Source organism: Oreochromis niloticus, linkage group LG17 (assembly GCF_001858045.2).
Source record: "Oreochromis niloticus isolate F11D_XX linkage group LG17, O_niloticus_UMD_NMBU, whole genome shotgun sequence".
In the NCBI taxonomy this organism is placed as follows: Eukaryota; Metazoa; Chordata; class Actinopteri; order Cichliformes; family Cichlidae; genus Oreochromis; species Oreochromis niloticus.
Window position 1 is genome coordinate 2,131,217 of NC_031981.2, and position 16,197 is coordinate 2,147,413.

Consider the following 16,197-nt stretch of genomic DNA (forward strand, 5'->3'; position numbering starts at 1 on the left):
GTTCCCTCTGACCTAAGGGCAGTTTTCATGTATTAATCACCTACACCTGCTCACAAACTAAATCAGGTTTCCAGTGTGGGTTTTCTCATTTCACTGTTTGGAAGAATGACTCCTGCTGTGCCCGTATCCTGACCACGTCTCTTTTTATGTGGGACTACACAGCATTTTGATCCTTTGCTCTCCCGTCCTACATCTTGACTCAGTACCTCACAGTTTGCAGTCTGCAGTTTTCTACAGTCTATCTTTTACCCAAGCCATGCTACAGAAGGTCAAGCAGGAAAAGTTACAAGTCACACAAAAGCTACAAGCCCTTTGAATTAAGTGTCAGTATATACTGAAGAAACAAAATTCTTTTTCAGTTTTGCAAAGGGGAAACTATGGCATGAAACGATATGTGCGTATGTGTGCTTATAATAAACAAAAGGTCCAAATTTAGTAACCTGCACAGTTTATTGTCTTTCTTTTATTTTTAAGTTATGTTGGCAAACACTGCCGTTGTAATTAACTGTGCTATATAAATAAACATAAACGTAAACATATATGAAACTGTCAGACTACCCACCAATGTCACTGAAATGTCCCATACACTCCCACACAAACACAGCCCCACATTAGGACTTAAGACTAACTTTAAAACAAATCTAAATTTAAGTTAATTCGACATCACACACCTGCTCAGTTATTAGGTAATCTATGATATTTCTTCCTTGTTTGACAGTTTGGGCTCAATCGTCACCCTTTCTAATTGAGTATCTGACACCTTTGTACAACCAAACTCTACAAATAATGGATAAAAAGCATGTTTGGTGGCAGAACTGTCACCAAGCATTTTTTGTTTAAATCATTTGCTTTTTCTTAAATTACAGTGTATAATATATAGTGTCTTTCTATATATATTCAAAGACTATTGAATTGTGTAAATCTGTTTTATGCATTATGGATGTAAAAACCCAACAAGGGACAAGGGCTGGAAATTAGCAATACATAAATTCTTCATGAAAAATATTAAATATATAATAAATGTAGATTTCTGGGAACAGATCATATAATCTATTTATACACACAGCATGCACGTGAGGGGGTCATAGGGTTTATTTTGTGAAAACCTACTATTATTTTGAAAACTGCTTCATCGACTTCCTTGAACCGTCTAGTGTGGCCTGACGGGTCAGAAGTACTTCCTCTGATACAGTTTGGGGCCAACATGACTAACCTCAGTTTGTTACTTTCCTAATAAATCGCCGCGTGTGACGTTTAAATTACTGGAATTGAAACATCAGAGAAAAAAAAAACTATTTAACAAAAACACACATTTAAAGACAGAGTACAGTTTTAAACCTAAAGTCTTAAAAAAGTCTCATATTAGACTTTTCCCTCATTTTTAAGGTTTCTTTTAATTAAAAATGCAGATGTGGAGCTCTGCTCATACATGTTCGGAGTATTTATAAGAAAGTGTGCATGCTTCTCATGCCCAAAGGTCATTTATGCCTTCCAGTGAAATGTAACCAAATGCTGATGTTTTTATGGAGCATTTTGTTGATATTAATGTAAATGTCTGTAATTGTAATGTATTTTATGTTATGATTGTTTTTATGAGACATATGGCAGAAAATCAGTCGAATGGAGGCCCGTAGTTTTCCCGCTACATCTGTGATAAAGTTACAGATTTTTATTTTTATGGTTTTGGAACATCTGGAACATCTGGAAAAGAACAATTAAGACTTATAATGTCAGACTAAAGTTGCAGCTCCAAGAAAAAAAAATGAAAAAAAATCACACAGCACTTAAGAATGAATTCAGTCATATCAGCAGATTTATGATAAGTTAATCCACATTTTTCACTCACATAATTAGTTTGTTTCTAGTTTATTAGGCTAAAAACAATAAAAATGCTTTTAGGTGGAGGCGGACAAAGACGCAGACTTGAACACATGGTTCGATTACAGTAGCAGAATATAAAATTAGTTGTGTTCAGCAGTATTACGACACTTAACATTCAAACCACGGCAGACAGAGAGCTTCCTTGCACGGCTGACACACTGAAGTCCGATTTACAAATGCACATTTATTGCCTGTTTAGCTGCGTCGCTTCTGCGGTCAAAGCTGGTCACTGTGCACAGTTCATAAAACACTCTTTGTTTTGGTTGTTTAATGGCCGGTTGAAAGGACGCTTTGTGCAGCGCTGGGACAGAATGTGCCTTTTTTCTGTCTACTTGGTAGGCTCAGGTGCGGCGGCGGCGGCGGCGGCTGCGCCTTCCTCAGGCTTGGTCTTGCCGGATATGGAGTAATGATAACTCCTCATGGCCTCCTCGACCTTCTTGAAGTCGGGACGGTCCTCGTGTCTGTGAGAGAGGAGAGGGGAGGAGCAGAGAGAGGAGACTGTGATAAATGGAAGTCACAGGATTTTAAGAGAATGCATTGCTAGCTTAATCTGACGTTAAAAAACAAATATTAAATAGGAAATTGTTTTCATTTACGAGGGAACGACGGAGGAATATAATGCCGTTAGGTCACAGCAGCCATGCCTGATGTATGAAAGCTAGATAAGTCATTAAATACACCGCTGTGAAAAAGTGTTTGCCCTCCTCCTATGTTTCAGGTCATCAAACTAATTTTATCTTTGTCTTTTTAGACAAAGACAACAAGAGTAAATACAAAATGCAGTTTTTAAACGATTTAAATACGTTTACTTTATTCGGGAAAAAAAGCTCCAAACCTACCCGACCCTGCGTGAAAGAATAATTGCCCCCTAAAGCTAATAACTAGTTGTGCCACTCTTGGCAGCAAGAACTGCAATCTAACGTTTGTGATAACTGGCAATGAGTTTTTTTTACCCACTCGTCTCTGCAGTATTGTTTTAATTCAGCCACACTGGTGGGTTTGAGCATTAACGGTGTGCTCAAGCATCTCAGTAGGATTTGAGTTCGGATTTTGAATTTCTTTCCCAGTTTGTTTCTTATTGTGGAATCATGAACTCTGAGGCAAGTGACGTTTGGACTGGATTGTTGTTTTCTTGTACATACATACAGCCTCTGTTTATGCCTCTCTTGTATAACGCATGCACAAGACTCGATCGGTTTCTCACTTGTATGTCCAGCACTCTTTCATCAGTGTATATACTCGCTCCGGACACGCCGCCGGACAATCCATGCGGTTCCCGTTCTCAATGAAGCGGATCACGTCGGGTCCTTTCATTTTCTGGAGAAAAAATTCAAACACAGGCAGCGTGAGCTCTAGGATCAAGTCATGCTTTGATAACCTTCTGCAGTCATCTATCTTACCTTGTAGGGTTTCCCTCCGTAGGAGAACGCCTCCCACATGGTGACGCCAAAACTCCACACGTCGCTTTTGCTGGAGAATTTGTGGAAGAGTATACATTCTGGTGCGTACCACTTGAGCGGCCATTTACCTGCAGTACGAGCCTGTGAACACAACATTTATGACGGTAAGAAGCGCGCCAAGGACTCGGCCAACGCAAGCAAACATCGGCGATGGTATTTAGGGCCTTGGAGTGAAGGATTGCTGGGGCTTTCTGATAACTACATCCACTCCAGATATGGGTCGGTAAATCAGTAAAATGGAAATCAATTGAGTGTTTAGTTCAAACAGAGCACCTGACACATTTTTGTCAATAAGAGCTAATTACTGTTTGCACATTGTGAGGTCAGCAACTCCCACAAGGGCAATCCATCTAAGACACACTCTCTGTTTGCACTCACTGATAAGCCCCACACCTGACTCTCTAATCACTCTGTATTCATGCAACTTTGTCTTGCGATACAACAGTATTAAAAAGAAGTGACCAAAAATCATGCGTACTTTGTAGTAGTTGTCATCTGCTCCCAGGGCCTTGGAGAGCCCAAAGTCACTGATTTTGGCGAACTGCTGATTGACCAGCAGGACGTTGCGAGCTGCTAAATCTCTGTGCACAAAGTTCTTCTCCTCCAGATACTTCATGCCCATCGACACCTGGTGCATCAGGTTCACAATGTTCTCCACCGACACAGTATCCCTGTGAGGACAAACGTCCAGAGAAAAGAAGCATTATGATATTTTTAGTACACAAATGTAGTGTTTTCCTAAGACAGCTGAGATGGGCTCCAGCTGCACCCCCGACCCGGGACTGGAAAAGCAGAAGTAAATAGATGGACAGACGATGGATGATGATGACACAAAACTCCATAAATATTTCAGATTTTTTTTGTCCAGTTCCTTTTGATACAACAAAACACTGAATATTATTGAAGTTTTAAGTATCCAGAAACCCTTCAAATGAACCAGCCTGAAAAATGAACCATCCTAAGTTTGAGTCTTTAAGACAGGGGTGTCGAACTCCAGGCCTCGAGGGCCGGTGTCCTGCAGGTTTTAGATCTCACCCTGGGTCAACACACCTGAATCACATGATTACTTCATCACCAGGCCTCTGCAGAACTTCGAGACATGTCGAGGAGGTCATTTAGCCATTTAAATCAGCTGTGTTGGATCAAGGACACATCTAAAACCTGCAGGAGTTCCTCTACCCCTGCCTTAAGACGTATTTGGAGTTTTGGAATCATCCATCTCTCCATTTTCTGCTTTTCCAGCTCTGAGTCATGGGGGCAACAGTCTGAGCTGAAACGCCTCATCCAGATGTTCAGGGGAAATACCGAGGTGTTTGCAAAATGTGAGCTCTGCCCTGGCTCTCCCCCAGGGCCTTCACCTGGGAGGACATGCCCAAAACACCTCACCTAGGATGACTCTCAGCTGGACAAGGTTTTGTGTGTCATTCCCCTGCTCTGTTATCTATCTCTACTTTCTCTATTGACTGGACTTGAGTTATAGTTTGCTGTTTGCTTTACTTAAGTATTGGAAAGAGTGAAGGTGGCTATTAAAATGTTATCCTGGCACTAAAGCAAACACATAACCTAAGGACATGTAAAATCACATCCACATGTTCCAGCTTCTGCCCTTCGAGAGGCGCTGCTGTCCATACAGACAGTCTTGCCTGTTCTCCTATAAAATTATGATGTAAGAAAGCGTATGTTCACTTTTGTTGTCCTGTATTTATTCTGCCGTATCGTGACAGTTCTGAGAATACATGGAGCTGCCACAGGAAAAGAGAACGGGCTCATAAAGATCAGAAATGTCTTGGATGTAATAGATTGTCTGATTCATTCCTCATCAGCATGTCATGGCAAGGACTTCTGCAGTGTCAGCGATTTATCAGAATCCACCTGAGAAGTACAGACTTGTACTAGGACGCACTTTGAGGGCTCACCTTGAATACAAAGGAGTTATAGTAGCACTACTCTGTTTACTATTTACCACCTAGAAGATCTGAGTTCTTTGAGATAAAGTAAGATTATTCACACTGACATATGTTTTGATCCTTGTTACAGCTGAAAGATTTCTATGCATGAAACTAACTGACCCTAAACCACAGCCCTGTTTGGTGATTAGCAAAATCCCATCCTGGGGCAGTGTTTGTCTGTGGGAGCTGTTCACATCACTCATGTATTAAAACATTGACATGTATGTAAATTGACTTTGATTTTTGTAAAGTCAGAGCGTAAACACGGCTGTTCATAAACACCAATAGATGAATAATAAGTACCTATATGTTTCCTTCTTCGTCTTTGTTAGCTTCATATTCATTGTATGTGAGAAAATAATCATATATGGACACTATCAGTGTCACTGCTCAACAAACACTTATTTACAGATACACATGTTTCAGTTATCTCAAGTCCCACAGCACTAAAAGGGTTTAGCAAAACAATGGTGTACATGTATCATACATGTAATCTGATTCTACACACGCTATATAGGATTTGTAAGGATCTGAGTGTCATGAAAAATAATTCCCACAGCTCTATAGATGTGGATAATCCTCGTGCCCTATTATGTTTATATCATGAATTTCATCCAGATTTATTTGCACATGTAAGAGTAGTAAAGGAATATATACATATGTATACATATGCTATGATCATTATAGTAAGATGTTGATTTTTTAAATATAAAAATATGTAAATCAGACATTAATCAATCTCCTAGTTGCTCTCCTAAAACTGAAATCTCACTATTGTTGATTTTTTAAAAATCCTTGTAATTTTTATTCACTAAACAAATGTTTTTTTAAGTTTACTTGAGTCATTTGTGTTATTTCAACAAAATACTGTGTTTTTTGGATTTACTTTAAAAAATTATGTACAATGAATGTAAAACATTGAAGGAATATATAAAATATATAAAATAAATATATAACTAATAAATAAATAAAATAAAAAATATTAATACTTTTATTTAAAAGTTATGTCAAGTGGCTCCATCCAACTGTGCTACAGGTTAAGATAACTCCTAAGAAACGGACTCAAAGAAAAAACAGAGTTTACCAATAAATAAATAAATAAATAAATGATAAGTCAACTTTTTTTGAGCGTATCTACAAAAATGTTCCAAGTTAAAGATGAACTTACTTTTTGGAGGAAAGGAATTTGTTCAGCGGTCCGGCAGAAGCCATCTCCATGACCAGCATAAGACAGTCAGCGTTGCAAAGGCCAAGCATGCGGACGATGAACGGGTTACTCAGCTGGTGCATGATCTCTGCCTCCCTCATCATCTCCTCCTTCACCAGCTTCTCGTTTTCGTTCTTCAGCACCTTGACGGCCACATCTATCTGACCCCTGAATCCAAACAAAACACAGGCAGCGACATCAGTAGACGCACGGTGTACGCACACTGCACGGTACATACGACTCAGCGTCTGTTTCTAAAATGTTCGGCTCCTCACGATTCGGTTTTGAGGACTCCCTTCTTGACACAGCCAAAGTTCCCAGAGCCGAGCTCCACCTCGTCCATCAGCAGGTCGGACCTCTGGATGTTGAACCTCTTGATATCATTGGGGTTGTGATACGGGTTGAATCCATTGCAGTCCATGGGCAGAAGGTCACGGTCTTCGGTCTTTGGGGCCGGTGTAGGAGCTGCAAAGTACGAATTGCACACAATAAATTGCATGTAATTGTTTGTAGATATAGTGTGCAAAACATTTCAAACTTGAAGGTTTTACATTCAAAATCACGTATCAGAGTCTAAAACATGATGCACTTAATTAATTACCCAGTGATATATTAACTGGACACTGTTACTGAGGAATTACATTTTTTAACTCACAACCCTTAAACACGTCGCTTCACATGCAGTTATAATCTGTCAGATTTCAGTCTTCCTTCAACGACTGATTATATAATTGTGAGTTTTTTATTTGAAAGCATCCTTGCAGGAACAGCCATCACAGTTTGACTTATGGTAAATGCTGCCTGTGTGTTTGCACTGCTGGCTACTGACCTTGAGGTGGCGGTGTGTATCCATTGGCGCCGCGTGGCCTCTGAAAGGAATGACAAAGAAATAAATCTTACCGGATGAAGACATGTGCTGATTTGAACAGGGCGGGATGCACCGTCTACTTACACTGGGAAGACTGGGTGTCTCTGAAATATTACAGGAGAATTTCATTAGTGAATAGAATCAAAAAGGACATAGTGTATTATATTATTCATATTATGAATAAACCACAATATAAACTGCAAATTCAGGTTGACATATGATTAAAAAAAGGAAAGATTGGTCAGTACTTCCAACAGCAGCTTTGCCGTTAACACACGTCTCTCCGAGAACGGTTACAAGGCCATCAGGTTTCATCTTCAGATACTCCACCAGCTGAACATTGAGAATAAGTTTAGTTTAAGCCAGAAAAACGACACACAGATAAAGAAAAAGACAAAAAAAGAGCTTGAGGACCGACCTGCCAGATTGTGTCAAACTTTGTTCCCTCGGGCATAGAGAATTTCCCCGACTTGTCCTGGAGGATCTGATAGTGGTACACTGTTTTCCCGTACATCATGGAGAGAGCGTATGTACCAGACTCCTCTCTGTCTCTGATTCTGAGGAACAAAACACACATAAATGCACTTAAACCCTTGACGATAAATCTTTACCCAACAAACGAGCACAGCAGGCTTTTTTAAAAAGAAGCAAAAACTTACAGAAACTTGCCGTCCGGTTGTGCTCCCGAGTAAAGCCGCCTCTCACCCTCATGGCGGGAGATTTTGCCATGGTACCAATGCATTTTCTCATGGGCTGTAGTTGCGATCAGCTTCTCGAGCTGAGGAGCTTGACTGATGATGGCCTGCTCCATGGCTTCGCCCTGAACCGGAAAAATGAGCACATTCAGAAGGCGCGTGTGTTATCTCCATGTTTTGCAATAATGACTTTTTATCTGAAATTATGGGGAGGACTGCATCGCAGCTTGCTGGTGTTTCTGAATTTGCTCACGCTGGGTGTCAAATGCGGTGGAAGGTGGTGCATGTGAAGCTCAGAGAGGGAACGTTATGACACTCGAGCTGCAGGCCAATTCTGCATTGACGTGGAGCTAGTTTGGCTCTTCAGTTGTATCACCGGTGTCAAAAAGATACTGATCTTTTATGTGACAGGTTACTGGAGGAGGCACAAGTGAAAATGCTCTTTTTAGCTTTAGTCTTGTTGACTAATTCTTTCAGTGCTGTCATCTCAGACCCTCGTACTCCCACCTGGCCTGCCTTTTCTTTCCAGCTACCTGCTCGCTTTGTTCCTATTCCCCAGTGAGCTTAGCTCTTTACTTTAGCTTCTACCTTCTGTCTCATACTTTTGGGTCTCATTTCTAAGAACTATAGCTTGTTAGTGCAACTACTTTCCCCAAGGGACAGGAACCCTCAGAGGAACTGAGAGCTCCTACCTGTGTTCCTACTTGAGGAAAGGTTTGGAGAGATTGTGTGTGGGCAAGGTTTCCCACACTCCACCAAAAAAGTCGCTTCAGAAATGTCAGTTAAACCAGACTCTGAGGGAAAGCTGTCAAACATACGGCTTGCAGGCAAGACCTTTCCCCAAGTTAGCGCCCGATCAGGGCCTACCTAACCCTAACCCACAAAATGACTTTTCAATGTCTAAAAAGTTGCAGAGAACAAGGTCACAATTTCAAAATTCTTGTTGTATATGTAGAGAGCCATTAAGAAGGGAGGGGTTGTTCGAGTCCGAGGTCTGGACCGTCACAAGTTTTAAAGTCTACCAGCAAAGATGTGACCTGGCCTGCCACACCACTGATCTTTAACATTGAACGCTTTGTTTCACTTTGTTTCTTTGTAACGACATTCACTGACTGATGTGGAAAAACTGACACATGTTGGTAAGATTACTGATTTTTGATAAGCCGCCTGATGTTGTTTTTTTTAAAAATAATGGTTCATTAAATGTGAAGGTTTCTCAGACATACGTGTACTTTTTAAAAGATACCTGCATGTCAATACAGCAGTGGAAAGTTTTATCTGTGCAGCTGCTATCAAATAACCACAGAAAAACAATATGGCAAATTTTGCTTACAGGCGAAAACATTTATCAGATCACGCAAATTTTTAATTTTGTAGAATTTTTTCACCCATCAACAGATTTTCTATTTGGTTTATTTGCGATAAGGGCGAAAAATATAAAGACTGAAGAGATCACGTTGACTGCACTGTACAGCAGGCTGGATGCAGACATCAAAACTATCTCCAGCAGAAGTCAGCACATTTGCATGGTTAATTTTTGTAAAAAAAACAACTGTAGCTTGATAGGAAGACATTTAAACATATTCAATATCACAGAAAAGTAATTATAGCTAAAAAAAAATGAATTTTTCAGTCTCCAAAATGCTCAGGTAAAGTACAAGTAGCTCAAAACTCTTCCCTACATGGTTATTTTCTTTTTCTAAACTCTTCAGCAGTACCCGACACCCGGCTCACCTCCAGATTCCAGGTTTGCTTCACGTACTCCCTCAGCATGTTTTCTCTCAGACTGTCAAACACGCCTTGCCGGATCGGCGTATCTGGGGAACGTAGACACGGCTTCTTCAGGAGGCACACCAGGCCGTCGGAGTCTTTGCTGTAAAACTCACAGAGCTCTGCAGGGCCACAGTGAGGCTTCCCTCCTGTGATGCAGTAAGTCCCATTGAGCTGTTTCTCTACGGAGTAATGGTGGAAGTCCAGGTTCCACACGATAGACAAGACGTAGCCCCCCAGACTGCGGAGACACTGTCGCAGCAAGAAGAGGCCGTCGGACATCCCGGCCAGCTTCAGGTGCTGCTCGGCCTCCGAGCGACTGATGCTACCATAGAAGAAAGGCAGCTCGGCCGCAGGGTCGATGGACATGGTGAGACCTGGTAGAAGTTGACCTGGCCTTGAAGTCCTGGCTGTAATAAGTGGAGAGAAACTAGAGGGACAGAAAGGGGGTGAGGGGGGGACATTTCTTTGAGAAAATTGACCACAGATTTAAACAAATTTGCCACCTCTGACCGCTTGACCTTTTTAGTTTCTACCTCCTCCACTCACAGCCAGATCAATGCAACTTTCTAATTTACCAAATTACAAATACAAGTTGGTGGAAATACAGCTTAAAAATGGACAACACTAAAATCAGTGCTAGAAAAAGCAACAAAAAAAGCCCCAAAACACACACACAGAACCGCCCTGGATAACCTCACCTTCTCTTCCCTTCCCAGCTGTGTTACACTAGGATCTACAACAAACCCCACAGAGCTGTGCTTCTCAGGACCGTGAGCCCGACACGTACAAGTGAGGAGACATATGTGGGGATGCGACACTTAGCATGAGGCACCCACACTTTGAGACTGCATAAAGTTTGCAGGTTAACAAAGTGATGACACAAGCCACAACAGGAAGTCGCAGTCCGCCCTCACAGCCTCCTTTCTCCAGCGTGTCGCTCTTCCGTTGAACAGGTGCTGTACGGTTACAGAACATTCCCTCTGCTTTAAAACTCATTGTTTTTTCCTTTTATGGAAAAAACAATACAAGAAAAATAAGGAGATCAAAGTATCGTTACTGTAACCAGTGTGTGCGCGATGCGAAGCGCTGGTACTCGGTTGACTTTATTGTAAATGGGAGTAAGGATAACTTTAAAATCAAAAGGGTTTCGACTGCAGCGTGGAACGGTTACGCGACAACAAGCAGAAGATGTTTGAGATAAAGAGGGAAATCGACAGCGATCACAAGACGTCACACGCATCAGCTCAGAAAACCCAGAAAGGAAATGATCAGAAATGAAGAGAAAGATCGAGATTTCATGGCACTGAAGACACGCCGGAGCTCAGCCAGGCTGTTCTCCTGAGTTCTTCTTCGATTAGGGAGTAAAAAAAGACGAGAAGCTCATTTAAACAAAGCGGCTGCAAACTGATACGTGATTGTCTTTGTGTTATTTTCACTATGTGTCCATCAGTTTCATTTCTTGATATCAGTGAAAACTTAACCCCCTCACAAAAGAGTGTAGTTTTTATAATGATGAAATTATAACAGAAACCTAAAACCTGACATACACAGCATGTGCCATAAGGTTAATTATAGTAAAACAGGAGGTGTGGATTACCAAAGGTATGCTGTAAAATAAAAGCTGGCAAATCTACTTTACTGTAATTTAACTGGGAAACTTCTTACCCTGTAGCATATAACATGTTTTTAAACACTATGTGAAATAAAAAGTGCAAAACCTCAGCTTCCTGGCTATATACCTGAGCTGCTTCCCACATCAACAGTGGACAACCAAACACCAACATACGACTGCCACAAGAAACCAGGTTTTACTGTAGCATGACCTCCAAAACGCCACAACAAAGACCAGACCTTACAGTGTGGACAAATGGATGTCGCCTACACACGAGCAGCAATGCTGGAGCGCTTCATGATCTGCGCCTAAAAGGTGTTTATTTTAATCGGTATGGATGTGCACCAAATGGAAAACTGATTTTTCTAATGGTCAAACAAATGGAGACTAACTGTTCATACATTTATCCAACTTCTGCACCACCTAATCCGATCTCAACACATGGGAATAACTTGTTAATATAGAGTTTATTTTTATTTTTAATGCAGAAATTTTGCTGTCATTTGACTTTAAAGCTAAAATAAGCATCCCCCCCCCACCCCCACCCCATTCTGCTTAAATTAAGTGTGCAAATTTGCTTATTGCACTGTTTTAAATTAATGTACATCTAATTATTTTTATTTTACAGTGCTTTAAGAGCCAAATAGGCAATTTAAAAGCATCAACTTGAGCTCCATGTAAGCACTTTCTGGTATTTTATAGATAAACAATAAATGGCTTGCATCTTGTGTGTGTATGTGTTGAGAAAGGAGGTCTACTCCTGTAAAAATCCTATAAATGGATGCAAGTGACTCTATTCTTTTTCCCATTTAAATTCCCCATACACTGTGGGGCGTTTAAGTGGGTAGCGTGGTGATACATCAGCTCAAAATTTATGATCAACTTCTGTGATATTACTTGAGCAAACTGAAAGGGAAAGTGAATTTAATAACAAACCCCCTTTAACAGACCGTGACAAGCATATTAGCCATGCTGCTGTAATTTACGACCAAACTAACCAAAACACTGACGGCTTTCCAACAAAACATTAAAACGTCCAACAACAGCAGAAGCCAAGTCCCGGCGCTGCGTGTGCTCTTTATAAACTCAGAGTTTGGTGCTTTCTTCCTTTTTTTCTCCGCCCTCCCTCTTTTTATTTAACAAAAACAAAGACTGGCGGGAGATGAGGCGACACATGGCACGGTTCCTGAGCCAAGCTTTGAACCCACACTGTTGCGGGTGTCTTTCATGCAGCGCCCGGGACTAACACACAGAAACTGTTTGCATGCAGTGTATAAATCCCTCTGATGTGCAAAGAATACTTTGGTACAAGAGTGTTGCAGAGTAAGCAGATAGTGATTGACCCAGTGAGTGGTGGAAAAAAAAGAGTCCTATGAGTCACTCTGTTTTCAGCAAGCCGAGGACTCGACACAAGATCTCGAGGCCTGAGCGCTCGTTTTCCACAAAACAAGAGGATGTTTTCTGGCGTGAGAATAAATGCAATTAAATAGGAAGCAAAAACCTGATTGTGTTTGTCATTTGGTCAAACTTGTCTGTTCTCGGCAGACTCGCAGCTCCAGGTTATCGTTTTAGATGGCAGTGATAATGGGGGTTGTTTTGTGACGGAGCGAAACCAAACACAGCGGCCATTATGATCTTTCCGGCAGGTTCGCCATTTCTCTCTCAACAATGGCTAACCTGCCACAACATTATGCGCTCGGACGCACGAGCTTCGACAGACTATGCGAATACTTTTAATACTTTGACATCTTCAAACCATTTGCGCTCGGATAAAAGCGACAAGGTCGAGCTTTTAAAGGCGACCTCAGTGCAAGCGTCAAGTGTTTATTCAAGTAAACCACAATTAGGAAGCGTAAGCATTAGCAGCGGAAACACATTCGACATAAAGGCAGAGCAGCGTTTAGAGCTGACAGCATTACGTGCTCATGTTTAGCGTTTACAGTCCTCAACTTTTTTTTACTTTAGCGTGTTAGCGGGCTAACATGTGCTAATGTGAAGGAAGAACTAAACGAGGAAGAAGATGGTGACGTCGTTGACAAAAGTGAAGAGGACTTTAATTTTTTTAAACAGTTTTTGCTGAGATATTTAAAAAATTTATTTTTTAAAAAGTCAACCCCATCGTGGCCTCTGGGCCCAGATAGCAGGGCTACTTATGGCTCGCTAGCAAATGCTACGTAAGCTAGATCTGGCCTAATACTCAAGAGACAAGCTTGACATCTGTCACCCCAAGCCTTGTGTGGCCCAGCTGTCACAACACACCTGTAAGATGAACCAGTGGCTTCTGGCCCACAGAAAATCTAGAAAATGATCATTTATTGCACAGAAAAGCCAGCGCGTCATCACAGTCACTGTTATTCTTCACAATATTTTTCTTAGATGTTTCAGTCTGAAGCGTGGTAACCAAGTATAGCTACACATTTTAGAAAAATAAACCATTTGTGTAATATTTGGGTTACTGAGTGTAAACTCCTCCTCGGCTCATTTAAACAGCAGAAATATTATTAATATGTGGGCACAGTCACATCAGTGTTGAAGTGGGGAAACCCGACGCAGAAACGTGCTTGGTGTAAATAGCGATCAGTCAAATAGCTGCTTAACTGGCTGCTGAGAACAACATGACAAAAAGCAAATCACCAGAACAGTCTTGGTCCTTCTCACGCACGAACGCACCAGCATGAGCTCAGAGATTCGATGTGCCTCTCGTTGTTTTCTGTAGATTACCCATTGATATTAAATCAAGAGCATACCAGTGATAACTATTTAGAGTTTTTAGGTCATGATTATTTTCTTTGTGATATCAGGAAGTTAGCTCATGGCTGTGTAACTCGAAGCATTCCTCCGTACATACATCAATGCGCGAGACTGTGTAGGCACCTCAAAACAGACAATGTGCCCTTTAACTGTCACGCATGAAATTATTTTTCCAACAAAACTGTTTGAGCGAGCGCTCGAAGCGTGTAGGTGGAGTTGGATAAGAAAGTGCATCTGAAATCAGGAGCCCAAATGCCCCAAAGTGAATCATTATTTCCTGAATCAGTGGAAAAAAGTTGTTGTTAGATCCTGTTATCTGCTTTATGTTTTCCAAAGTCTGTACAGCACCTGGAAAATAACCTGACAAGATGTGACTAAGTCAAATTAACTGTTCAGGCCTACCTCGGGTATGATTCACTAGCATTCAAAGAGAGATTTTTATTCCTCTTAACAATTACTCTACTTTGATTTCTGTTCACTATAGTGAGCGTTTGTGTCAACCGTGCCTTTATCTAAAAATAAAACATGCTAAAACTCTGAATATCACACTGTGAATTAAACAGAGCCCGTTCTGCACGTAAAAATTCAGCTTCTGCTCGTCCAAACCGATTCTGCCCGACTGTGGCCGACACATGTCGCAAATATGCCTCAGTGCACCACCAAAAATACATCCAGTCATTTTAAGAACAGTTACAAGGGAACACAGACACACACACGGACCTCTTGGGTGTCTTAAAACCTACACCATTTTTGGGGGGGTTTTCTATTCCAAGTCGCAATGAAAGCAGCTATTTATGTTTTGAGCATGTAATGACTGCTTTTCTGAGCCAGAGCAACAATGCTGCGGCCGACTGCGGTGCACGCACTCTTTTATTCTCATTTTTTTTTTACTGTTTAGACACAATTGTGAATAGAAAATAAACCTGAGTTGGAATCAGATTTAACTGATCGATTAGATCATGGTGGACTGAACCCATCAAAAACTTTGTAAATGAATAGCTAAACTACATTTTCACGTGTTTCGCGGGCTAATGTTGCTTTTAAATCAACGTTTACTCAAATATGTAAATTCTCGAGCACATCGAGTTCAAAATCCTCTGCAGTTCTTTGTCAAGTCTGTAAAACTGGATTACAACAACTTCTCAGGCTCAGACTTCAGGTAGTCATAGTTTCACCCACCTTACCGGGCTGTTGTGTTTTTCCACACAAGACACAAGTATATACATAAGTGTAACTAACCAGTTTAACCAATACGACACGGTCTATTGGTACATAATCAGATATAAAACCTACTTACAGAGCACTGTTGTTCCAGGCAGACGCAGAGCGGTGTTGTTGCTTCAGAGGCAAAGATATATCTGTTGATCTGACAGAAATGTAAGGTGCTGTGAAGAAGCGAGGGTTTAGAGACAATGACACACACTCACTCACACACACACACACAAACCCACACACAGGCAAAACGGCAAATGGCATGCGTAGAGGGCTGATTTCAGTTTGACTGTCACCAGTGAGTCTCTCAGTTAAGTTAAATCCCAGCTGATGCATTACAATCTGTACAGTGCCGTGTCTGAATATGCAATACATAGTGAATTAATATTAAAAGAATAAAGCAGCATTATTGGGGAGTTGCTCTTTTTTGCTTTTGAGATGAAAACGATTTGGTCTGCTGGTTGAACTCGAGTCAGGATGCACTTACTTAGCCCATAAACAAAGAGATAGCCTTCCTCTGTCCATAGATTAAAAGAACCAACATCTTACATCTTAAAGGTCAAAAATTTGCATACTTGATCTTCTTTGTCTTCCACACTTCTGCACCACCATCAGCCTAACTGCCTCAGGCTGGTGTTAGTCACCGACCGTTCGCCGCTTCATGCTCGCGGTGGTCTGAGTAGGCTTTTGCACCTTTTGCCCTAAACCTACATCTAAGGATGGCTAATTATTAAAATGATGGCCTCGTTCTTGCAAGCAGTCTTCACTTCATGTTGCAATCATCCTATT

The 16,197-nt window shown here is 41.1% G+C and overlaps 1 protein-coding gene across 2 annotated transcripts; it reads right to left on the reverse strand.

Annotated features, from left to right (window-relative positions):
* Positions 1 to 1,633: 1,633 nt before the first annotated feature.
* On the reverse strand, positions 1,634 to 15,645 carry zap70 (zeta chain of T cell receptor associated protein kinase 70). 2 transcript variants are annotated; one of them, XM_003445128.5, is made up of 13 exons: positions 15,494 to 15,645; positions 9,795 to 10,260; positions 8,025 to 8,185; positions 7,784 to 7,922; positions 7,614 to 7,698; positions 7,450 to 7,469; positions 7,327 to 7,366; positions 6,773 to 6,962; positions 6,459 to 6,665; positions 3,820 to 4,012; positions 3,282 to 3,422; positions 3,086 to 3,198; positions 1,634 to 2,342 (listed from the first exon to the last, which is right to left on the reverse strand). In XM_003445128.5, the coding sequence occupies exons 2-13, from the start codon at positions 10,197 to 10,199 to the stop codon at positions 2,210 to 2,212; spliced, it is 1,827 nt and encodes a 608-aa protein (XP_003445176.1). In that variant the 5' UTR covers positions 10,200 to 10,260; positions 15,494 to 15,645; the 3' UTR covers positions 1,634 to 2,209. The 2 variants fall into 2 exon arrangements, with proteins under 2 accessions (XP_003445176.1, XP_005451920.1); XM_005451863.4 differs by lacking the exon at positions 15,494 to 15,645 and adding an exon at positions 10,532 to 10,686.
* Between the last annotated feature and the right edge of the window lie 552 nt (positions 15,646 to 16,197).

Excerpts from the sequence above, each read along its gene's own strand:
- zap70 (XM_003445128.5), bottom strand. The coding sequence starts at position 10,199 with ATGTCCATCGACCCTGCGGCCGAGCTGCCTTTCTTCTATGGTAGCATC. Across the intron at positions 7,470-7,613 it reads CGGCAAAGCTGCTGTTGGAA|AGACACCCAGTCTTCCCAGT; the intron begins GTACTGACCAAT and ends GTAATATTTCAG. Across the intron at positions 6,666-6,772 it reads GGAGTCCTCAAAACCGAATC|GGGTCAGATAGATGTGGCCG; the intron begins GTGAGGAGCCGA and ends GTTTGGATTCAG.